The 11,342-nt window shown below is 40.5% G+C and overlaps 1 protein-coding gene across 1 annotated transcript in view; it reads right to left on the reverse strand.

The window, feature by feature from the left end:
- The window catches only part of LOC108570272 (ankyrin repeat domain-containing protein 6), a 131,804-nt gene extending 121,316 nt beyond the window's left edge, over positions 1-10,488 (reverse strand). Inside the window, exons 1-2 of the mRNA XM_017932109.1 lie at positions 10,412-10,488; positions 1,729-1,834 (exon numbers count right to left, since the gene is read on the reverse strand). Of these exons, the coding sequence (XP_017787598.1) occupies positions 1,729-1,834; positions 10,412-10,488 (183 nt within the window). The remainder of the gene's footprint in view (positions 1-1,728; positions 1,835-10,411) is intronic.
- Between the last annotated feature and the right edge of the window lie 854 nt (positions 10,489-11,342).

Consider the following 11,342-nt stretch of genomic DNA (forward strand, 5'->3'; position numbering starts at 1 on the left):
TGATCGCGGACGATAATGAATTTATCGGATGTGATATTTCGAAGAATTTTTTTTTTTAGACGACTGAACATTCTTCTTTCTTTTCTTTTTACGGGTAGATAAATGGAAGTGTTCTGGTTTGTTCAATGAACAGGAGATTTTTTATGTTTGTTACTTTCATATTGGAGATATTTTCCATGCTGATAATTTATTATACCGGCGAATAGAAATTTATTATCGATCGAAGTAAGAATTTTGGACGCTAAACAGAAAAATAAAGGATAAATTTCTGAAATTTATATTTATAATGAGACTTATTTTTCTGATGACTTTATTACTCAAGTGTCAAATCTTTTTAAATTGAAGCCAGAAAAATAGAGAATGAAATTGTAGCATCCCAAAACGCCGTAACTTCGATGCTTGGAAACGCTGACTCGCGGCAGGGCGAGTCTTATTTAGAGGAAAGAAGTCAACACGTTTTCGAACTAAACAATTAATGTATTTCTAGGCATGTTCCCAATAGAATGTGTGTCGAGGGTGAAAACCTCCGTGCTTTATAACACGGAGCCGTCCACATCCGACGTGGTGGTGGTAAGTGTGACGCGATACGGAAGATGTCGAGCGATCATCGCTTTTGGCAGCCCATGCGACACAGGACCCAACGCGAGTCCTCTCAAGCGACGAAACACTCGAGCGCTCTCGCCTCGGCAACCGCGATCCCGCTTCGGTTCCTCGGGGGATCCCTTTGTCGAAGGCCTTATCGCGACATTGCAGCACGGTTTCGCCGATGCCATGCGGCTCGGCTACGCACTCGTCCTGCCGATCCTGCGTCGCGGTGTTCGCCACCGAACAGAAATTTCTAAAATTTATTATTCCAGTGTCAAATCTCTCTAACTAAAGTAATTAAAATTTCTAGGAAAGAGGAAATAGCGGAAATAGAAGAGGAGGAGAGATGGCAAATGTGGTGTAAGCACAGCTTAAAAAGAATTTAACACAGGATAGTGTGGTATCCAAAAATGTATTATTCTATAGTCCTAAGCGACTGCTAAGTGTTCTGGTGTCCGTCTCGCTCGACGGCTATTTCCGGGGTGTCCTTCCCGCGTCGTATCCTGCGTTGCTCCGAAAAATCGTTTCAGCCCCCTCGTTCGACTTTCCCGGGAAAGGGTTTAGTTTACGGCACCCTCAGGTACCCGCGCGATTTTTCTTCCTGGGTGATAAAGTCCAGGCCACCACTTTGCCGCCGGAATCTCGCATTTCTTACAGTGGTTACAGTGGAAACGAAGAACTGGGACGCGAAACAGGATTAGAATTTCTAGATAGTTTATGTAAGGCGTTGTGCGACGCGCCTGGGCAACGACCGCGGAAGCCGCAGGGGGCCCTAGACAAGGAGCAGCGCAGGCTGCACCTACACCCCACGGCTTGCAGGGCCCTAACGGCCGAAGAAGCGTATAAAAACGGTTATTGTACCACACATTATCGTACCCAACCATCGACCAGCGAACCAACGTCATTTTAAAAATCAGTTATTCTAAGCCCTTGTAATTCTTTACTCTTACATTTACGTGTAGAAAAATTAGAAAATGAAAGTTTAAAGGGGAAACGAGAAAAGATGCTTATTACACAGGTGCGCGCGAAATTTTCTTCGTTACGACGTTAACAGAGGATTTCCGCGAAATGCTATACTTGCGAAATATCGTTCGAAATACAGGTTCGTCGTGTAAGGAAACAACAGAGAGGAAAAAGGCTCACCTCGTCCGGCAATGGTTTAATATCTTCGTCAAGGAGACGTGCAACCCGCGCAACGTCGCCACGTGCGGCCGCCTCGCGTAACTTTTCTGCCATTCCAGCCACGCATCTGCAAAAGAAGAGGAAATGGACGGTCATTAGCGGAATTCGTTTTAAGCTTGCTACTTTTCATGCAACCCGTACAGATTATTACGTCAGATATGCCAGTTTTTTTTCGGAAACGAGATCATCGAAACGACCAGCGATCCCAGTTTTTCGACCTTCCTTTTCAAATTATTTCTTTCGCCGTCAAGGTAATCACAATACATTGTAGTAACAGAAAGAAATCGTTTAAACCACTGATGAACAACTCACGACACACTTTAATCAGCCCAAGTGAACAATTTTTGCATTTCGCAGAATCTGTGAAATAATTTTCTATATTTTTCAACTGCGAGTGAATTTTTTTGTATTAAATATGCACATATGTGTATTATCTGTACTTTTTCACTTTTGATTACATATGCTTCAGTTGCTTAAAATTAAACAAAAATTTTCAGAATTTTTAATTTATATTCCTCTTTAAAAATGTAATGTGACTTTTATCCATAGAAAATGTAGGTATTCGTTGTTACTTGTGCTGAAAATAAAATACTCCAGCCTGGAAATAAGAAATTTTTAAATTAGAGATCTGAAAAAAATTTTCAATTTTTGGCTTCCAGAGAGACAGAATCGTTGCTTATTACTAATTTAAGCGATCAGATATCGATCTTCTTTGTTGAAGAATCGAAACGTTAAAACATTCGTACATATCACAAACATATCATAATTGAATCATTGGTTGATCATTAGTCAGTGATCTAAATTCAATTATCGTCGTGTTGCCGTCATAAAATACCTTTTCATTACGCCTGAAGTTTACAATCCGGCGTTCGAAAATGCAGAAAAATCGATCGGTTTTATCAGCGGACAAGATTCGTCGCCGGTGACTTGTAAACAGATAAAGCTGGGAATTCAAGTTTCCGCCGGATGTCAACCGGTTAAGTACCTTACGCGCATGCTACGCGATAGGGAAGGTAAGAAAGAGAAAAAAGGAGGGAAATTTCTGAGAATTCGAGACATTTAGAATTCGCACGATGTTTACGTATGCAAGATCGTTGCTTGCACTTTCTTTATGGTAATTAACACAACCGGAAATCAAGTCTGCGTCTGGGATCAATTTCGACAAATAAATATCACCAACGTGGGCATAAAATCGATTTAAATATCACTTCATAAAGAAACCAGTCGCGATAAACGTCAGAAATAATCCAGCTCGATCAAAATAAAACGTATTTCCAAGTCTAAACAAAATTCCTATACCATTTTCATCTATACAATTTCCTGAAATTGCGATCATCTTACGATTAAAACAATCAGGATAATTACTCACCCTGATAGCGACAACAATTTGTAAGGTAAGAAGCTGATCGGGATAAGACGATAAGAAAACAGGAAAACTTTCCAGTATCATCCAACTACACTCGGCGGCACTTAGAATTTCTAATAACCTATCTAACGTCCTCGAGAGATTCGAAGCTGTTCGATGGAAATTTAACCCTTTCGTGAACAATGAAACGCACGTGTCTCGCTTGAGTACTCGAATAAAAATTAATTTTAATTTAGTATCCGTTACAGACGCTATTATAGAGAAATACAAAATTCTTTAACCCTTTCGTTGCTATTCTTTGCTTCGTGCACTCTTACCTTAATTTAATATTTAATTTTATCCTTTACTTACTTCCACCTTAATTTAGTAAATAATAAATAATAATTTTGCAGCCGTGGTTGAAAATTCACCGTTTGCCATACACGTTGCGTGTTAAAATAACAGAGAAAGGGTTTAAAAAGTGATTTGGTCACGAAAGGGTTAAACCTAACCAGGGAGAAAAATGTAAATATGAAAATTATTAAAATTTACAAATTTCCAGGACATTCTTCGACTCTCTCTTCGACTTCCTAGAGTTAACGCCAAGTTGAAAATGGACTACCAATAAATAGTAGACGTGGAATAAGAAGAAGCAATAAACCTGTTACACCTAGCCGTTCGAGGCACGTCATCCTCGACACGGTCCGATGAAACTCAAGCCTCTGATTAAATTAATATTACACACGGAATCACATTCATAATCCACGCGCGGCCAGATCTTCGTTACAAGGGCGGAAAGGGCGTGACAACGAAGAAAAAGCCGCGTATCTCCTGCAAAAAGGACAATGATACACGGCGCCATTGTTTTCGGAGACAATGGACACGACGGTCTCTCTCTCTCCGTGAGTCGAAAAGAAAAAACTGCTCCGTGGATGATCCCTCCGTTTCTGTGAGTCACTCTCATGCCTACACGAATATTAAATGACCCTTACGGACGGATTCTAATTTCCTTCAACAAATTTTCCATGCACGTTATAGCGTCTAACTTTGGAACAATCTATCTTGTAGACTTACCACCGCTTTATAATGTAAAGGGCGTAGCCGTAGCAATGGCGATTCGAAATAGAAACAGAATGCAAAGAACGAAGATTCGTTTCGACGTCAAGAAAGTGCAAGGTCTGAAAAGTTTGTTAATTTGTAAATTTTCAAAAATTATATATCGTTGTTTCTTTAGCGAAGTTGAGAAACTAATTTTTGCTGGTCTGAGCTGAACGTGTGTTAAAATGATTTTACTCAGGCATACCCTAATTAAAAATTTCATATCAGGCTGGCATTGAAATTCACCAAGTTACATCTTGCAACTTCCTTTTTTATTCATAATAAACTTATTTGTTGATTAAGTTCATCGATCTATATATCAATCGAGAGCTCTTAATTTTATAATCATTTTGACACAGAAACTTCTATCTCAGTTTTGATATAATTTTGCCCCAAAAAAATGTTAAAGTCGCGAACTTAATCACCTAATAATACTAAAATACAGTCCTAGTAAAATATACTTAAAATGCATAAATTCTCTTGAATTTCTAGAATTAAAAAGACATTCGACTGCACAAAAATCGTGCACCGGTTCCCACAACCCGACACTGTAATCAACATGTTAAACTTGCGTCAACAAGCTTCTTGTTTCATCTTCCTCGCTGTCCGAGCTTTCAATGAAAGATACTTCGAAGTCACTGGAAGATGTGTGTAATCAACATGTTCTCTGTTCGTGCCAGCGTCACGTCTGCTGATAGCATGAGCGATGGGCATGTGTCTTCCTTATCACATCTCTCTCCTAATCTACCAGGAATCGGTGCCTCCGCCATTTAGAGATCCACGACCCACATCCTAAGCTACAATTCTCTCCGCTCTCGAAGCGTTCGAATTTATAATTCGCTGGGCTGTTATCTCGTTAAAGTAAAAGAGGCAGAAGAAGAAGAAAACGGCATCACGAGAAATTAATACGCAGCTAAGTGCACTTTCTCGATGGTTTTTCTTCAATAAGGGCGTGCACCGAGATGGCGAACGGCCGTTTATTACGTCCTTTCGAGGAATAAGGTGGAAAGAATGAAGAAATGTGAAGCAGAGATCGAGCTAACTGTTCGACTGGTGCAACGGATAACGCGCGGTTTTTCCCTCCACCTCACAGCTTGATTTTCCTGCCGTTAATTAATCATTTAGCGAACCACCAAATTACGCAATATTCGGTTTCGATGCGTAAAAATGGGAGTATCGTTAACTGGTCAGGAAGCGATTAGATCGCGTTGAAAGCGGCGCAAGGACGATGATTATTTAGTATTCTGCTGGTGTAACGAAAATTGAGAGCACGTTTATCTATTCTAGGCTTCGTTAACGACGTAAATGATCTCTGTAGAATTAACGACGACACGGGCATAGGCGTCTTTCAGAAGTTTAATTAGCCCCGCGAGAACTGGTGCTAATAACTTCCAACTTATAGGGGATATAAGACGTGCGGTGATTGAGAAGTGTTGAAACTTGATGTCGAGAACCTCGTTAAGGAGGGAGTCGATATTAAGACTGCAAGTTGAACGACACCGGGATCGATGAAATTTACGTTTTATTGCTCTCTGATTACGAGATCGAAATTAGATTATCCTGAGGCGGTGGTAGCGTAATTTCAACGAGTTTAGAATCGTAGAGGACCCTGAAGAATTGAGGACTTTAAAATCTTACATTTTGGAATTTCCGAAATTCTCAGAAAATTCGAAATCTTCAAATCGGTGGAAATTTAGCAATCTTCGGATCTTGGTACTTCGGCGGTTTCCTAAGAGCCCACAATCTCACGGATTTAAAGATCTAAGCGCGTTTGAGGTCCTCGAGACCTCAAATCTTCGAACTTTTGGAAAGATCAGAGCTCTGAGGACCTTACATAGAGATTACAGAATTCCTGAAGGCTCCTAAACCTCGGAAACTTCGAAACGCATAGAGTTCTCAGAGGATCTCAGACCTTTCAGACCCTAAAAATCTCAGAATCTTTAGACCTTAAGAACACTACAGTCCTCAGAATCTCTGGAGACATCAAGATCTTAGAAACCACCAAGTGCCTGGAATCCCCGGAAATTCTAAGACTCTAGAGTCTCATATGAACACCTAACCTCAAAGATTCTAGAGACTCCCGAATCCCTAGAATCCCTAAGATCTCAGAAACTTCAAAACTCCCCCAAAATTAGAAAATCTTAACAACCCTGAAGATCTGTATTTCCAAAACACTTGGACACTCTAGAAGTCCAACTCGAGTGATTAATTCCATTTTGGAATACAGTATACCAACATATTTCATCCTCTCATTTCACCATGAATTTATCGTATCGAAATTTCCAAACATCGTCCAGCGTAAATTAAAACGGAACGTTCTATAGACACACAGGCGCACGGTTGCAGGCAGGTGCATCGATACAACGTGAAATTTTCAACCAGGCGACATTGATTAATGGACTCTCGCCGTCTCTCCTTCAGTGACCCTCGCCGCGCTAAATGAATGTCTACTAGTCAAAGAGCGATTTTACTCAGCGATCGTACTGTACAACTGTTCCGTCTTAAAACCGAAGTGAATTAAAACGCGCGAATACCAGCGTCGTTCAAATTGTCACGCATTCGTCGCGTAATTAAATTTCTTGTACGCAATTTATACAAACCGTACCTCCGCCAGATATTGACGATCGATCAATCACACCTCGTTAAAACACACCTTGAGCAATCGATCTGATAATCCTCGTGAAATCAAACACCACCGTTCCAAGCAATCGTATTTAATGAATTATCAATTCTAGCCGAAGAATTGCGAAAGAAAAGGAAAACGAACAACTCGAGGTCGTTGAAAATAATTGAAAGTTTCTCAATTATGAAATTGTTGATCAAGTTTAGACATCTGTATTACACACGAATAACTCGACCTAACCGTTGTATAATTTACATTCCCGTATAATTAAGAGGTCCGACGTGAACTTTTGCAATGGCACGGGTGTACCTGGTATTAATTTTGAGGAACTCAAAGGAAATTCCATTTAACCGCGAAACTGCTCGGTTGAAAGTTGCATTTCTTTTTTCTTCTTTCTTCGCCTTTCGATCGAGTATAAATCAGGCGACTTGACCAACCAACGAGTCAAGCTCAAGGGGATATCCGGCTGATCCGGCGGCGATTTAATTATCGCGCATCCATCCTTCGTCATCGCGATCAATAAAGGAGGAACGTCTTTCACCGAAGCAATCACCGTATTCAACAACGCAGCTTAATAACTTGAGAAGAAAAAAGAACCATGTTTAATATATGGCACGAGTTTTCGAGCTGGTACCGTCGTCAGCTTACCCGAAATATAATCGAAAATCGATCACTCGTTATTTATAATCGTTTACTCCTGTTTCAATGAAAACTTTCACAAAATAAATTCCGAGTATACTTAACTGTTGCGAAGAACTCTGTGAAATTTGGAAAACATTTAACCCTTTGAGCACTACGAACGCGCGTTTACGTAATTTACGTCTACTTTCAATATTTCGATACGTTAGTACTAATCTCATTTTTAAAAAAAGGTGCAAATATGCAAAAATAAGAAATTACTAAAATTGAAACTCAAAGATACTAATATGTAAAAACTTCAGTGGTCAAAGGATTAAAGATCGTTTTATATTGAGAAATAACGAAATCTTCATAAACTTAGTGAAATTTTCGACTAATTAAAGGAAATACGATTTATCCTAAATATAACTGCAGAGTCAAGTTTCAAAGCTACTCCAACACCTTCCGACTATTTATTCAAACCACGAGCCAATCGCTACTTTTTTCCAAAATTCAATCTAGGATCGGTAACTCAATTTCCATTTTGCATTACCTAACCACGCAAAATTGGTACTAAATTGTAAGGTATTTGGTGTTGATCAAAATGTATCGAGTCTAATGGAACCCGATCTGGACAAGGTTGAAGTATCTATCGAACATCGATTTGACATTAATCCCAAAGCGGAATTAAGTCGACTCGCGCGATGACATAGTTAGTATACACAAATGGCTGCGCTATCACGCGATCTGATCAGGTTATCGCTTCATCTTGATCGGAAAAGCGACGGGAATATCGGGCAGCAGTCACGATCCTAAGTCAAGGATGCCAGGCAGCAAGGTAGCTCGTCCAAAGCAACCTCATAAAGCATCTTTTTTTTTCCAATTACGCGTACGAAGGCTTTAATTACAGTGCATCTTGCCTTGCTTTACAGAACATTCCCTTCTGTCCACTCTTCGAACCTCCTTTACATCATTTTTCTTCTCCTTTCCCATTTTATCAACGTCCGCTTTCGTCCTTCTCGGTCCCAGCGGAATTAACAAAATTCCCGACTAGGATAAATATCTGACGAGGAGTCGCGAGGGAAAATGTCTGTTCGTAATGCCCGCATTAATGAAAGGATTATCGATACGACGACGTCCTTCGTATAATTTTCAGAAGCATCGACGATTTCGGCTCGATCGACGCTCGTTTATCAGAAGATGTTTGTTTTAACTGGACGTAAATTAGCGGGCCGCGTAATTACGCGGCTGCTTAAGGTACGATTAAGAATAAACGACAAGATGTTATTGATCACTGAAACTTTGTACCGAGCTCGGGTTGAAGAGAGGAAAGAATTGCAAATGTAGGACGACGAGAGAAAATTTCTCGCGAACGTATTTTACGTGAATTTAACCGACGAAGTTGCCTTCGAATTTCCATATTTTTCAAACAAGGTCGAATATAAAATTTGTCTATATTTCTCTTGGAGATTTCGACGCTTCTTCGTCTCAAATGGTGTATTTCTCCGAGAATGAAATTACGCACGAGTAGAACGGATTTCCAGGTAACAATATCAATAGGTGAAATGAGAAAATTCCGTTAAAGGAGGAAAGGTAACAAAATTTAATTGCACCGGGTTTCGGTACGATAAATATTCAATCAACAGGCTTCGCGACGAAGCGAGGAATAGCGGAAAAGGCGACGGTTTGCCTGCGATCGAATAGCAAGAAGCCTTGAATCACGAGCGCAAACGATCGACCAATGTACCCGTAATCAGAGGCAGTTGCTCGAAAGACAGGATCGTAAAGCATGCTTTCTTGGCTCGCTTGTCTTTGGGTAATAATTACACGGAGGAACGGTCGTGGATCGCACAGAAAATTATCGTCCCCGTACCAACCACGCGGCACCTGTTGTGTATCGATGAAAGTTGCAAAGGGTCTAATTTCAAATGTTCACCGGTCGCATGTTATTTGCATGTAGGCGCGGAGATTAATCGATCCTAGAACTGGACTGTGACGAAAATCACCGGGTGTTTCGGAACGTGACAAAAAATAATCGATTACCTATGGAAATGGTACTCTAACTGTATTGGAGGACGAAAGGTGCATTCGATGAATATCGATTGAATTATTTCAGAAAAAAAAAGAACAGTATTTCAAGTATAGTCGAAGCTAAATGGTGGATTCGAACCTTTTACGAGTACCTTACTAAACAGAAATTCTATGTTCCTCCAAAGTTGCAAGATTCTCATTTCCACGATTCGAGATTCGATACTGTTGGATTATTTCTAACATGTAGGCATTTTGGGACGGTTTATGGCTTGGCCTGCGCCTCTTGGCGAGTGACAAACACCAGACCCGAGTACCCATCGGTTCGGCCCAGCAATATCTTTGCCATTCGATGGGAGTCGGTTCTTAGCTTCGGTAATAGACGGACGCCGAAGAGTCCGAAATAAACTACTTTGCACGACATCCTGATTTGAGTAAAGTTCATTAGACCACCTCCTACAAACAACACCCTATGGAAATAATCAAGTGAGGACAAAAATGTCTCCGCGTTATTTTAAACAAAGGCACTAAGACTTCCACCAGATGTGTCTGGTGTACCTGCTGGTATACTCATTTTAGGATTCGAAACCAGTTTGCATAGACTAAATACATTGCAAATACAATCGCTAAAATTCTGAGTAACATTCGATACGATCAGAGCGCTACTCTTCCGAGTAGGACACGTTGCAAGTATAATCACTGAAAGGCAAGAGTACTCTTCTAAGTAGCATTGGATATAATCCGAATGCTACTCTTCTGAGGAAACCCCTTGAAACGAAACTTGAATACCGAAATTCGCTTTGATTCGTAACTATTTATAATACATACTGAACTTGAGACTACTCCCAGTGACGTATTACACATATATACGCATAGCCGATTTCTCTTCTCGGTTACCAGGCAAGCGGAATTCTTAATTGCAGCGAACTTACATCACGTACGCACGGGAGATCCCTCCTTCCGCGTGTCCGTACATATCCAACAGGACTTCGGCCCTGGTTCGAGGCATCTCTGACCCTGTTTCCACCGTGGTACACGTACTCTCGCGTAAGATTGTCAGTTCCCTTGGTCGTGTACCTCCCGATTAAAATGCATTATACATAGTCGAATGTAAGTATATCGCGGAATGCGAGCTTGTTTCTCTCGGATAAGTCGTAAAACGATCCCCACGGTCCGACATAATAAATTGAAATCGTATCAACGACCGTGGCAAATTATGATTTAGATAATGCTACCCCTCGTTGTCCAGCGTGCACCGGTGTCTGGTAATTAATTCGCCAAACGGCCGAATAAAGCAAAGAAACACCCGTTTCACCTGCAAACCAGCCACAGGTCCGCTCTGATACCCGGTGTCGCAATAAAGAAAACGAAATATCGGATATTTACCATGCGGGACGTTCGATTTATCTTAGCACCGCTTTATGTCCACCGCGAAACGGCGAAATTCAGTGGCAATTACTTTTAAAGAGGGAGACTTTAACGAGGCAAGTTGAACCTGGCGATATTCTGCCGCGCTCCGCGTGCCGCTACGAGTTAATACTAATGTGGCGCTAGCTGTTTCATAAACGATTAAATTCATTTCGAGTGTTGCGTTTAAATGCCTACTTGTGAAGAATAATTGTACACGCGTGGAAGTGAGATTGGTGATTAATAAAACTGAATAAAAATTTACTGTAAATAAATAACAAAAATTATGTTATTCTTAATTAGAACTTAATTAGACTTTCTCTAATAAAAATAATCTACAATCCTAAATTCTCAAGTTTTCACATTTACTCCGCCATATTGCACGTATTATGGGACACTGTATAACAAAAGTCCCTAGACTCAAATTGTACAAATGTTCAATTCACCTTCTCGCAT

This window comes from Habropoda laboriosa, unplaced genomic scaffold (genome assembly GCF_001263275.1).
Source record: "Habropoda laboriosa isolate 0110345459 unplaced genomic scaffold, ASM126327v1 scaffold81, whole genome shotgun sequence".
NCBI lineage: Eukaryota > Metazoa > Arthropoda > Insecta > Hymenoptera > Apidae > Habropoda > Habropoda laboriosa.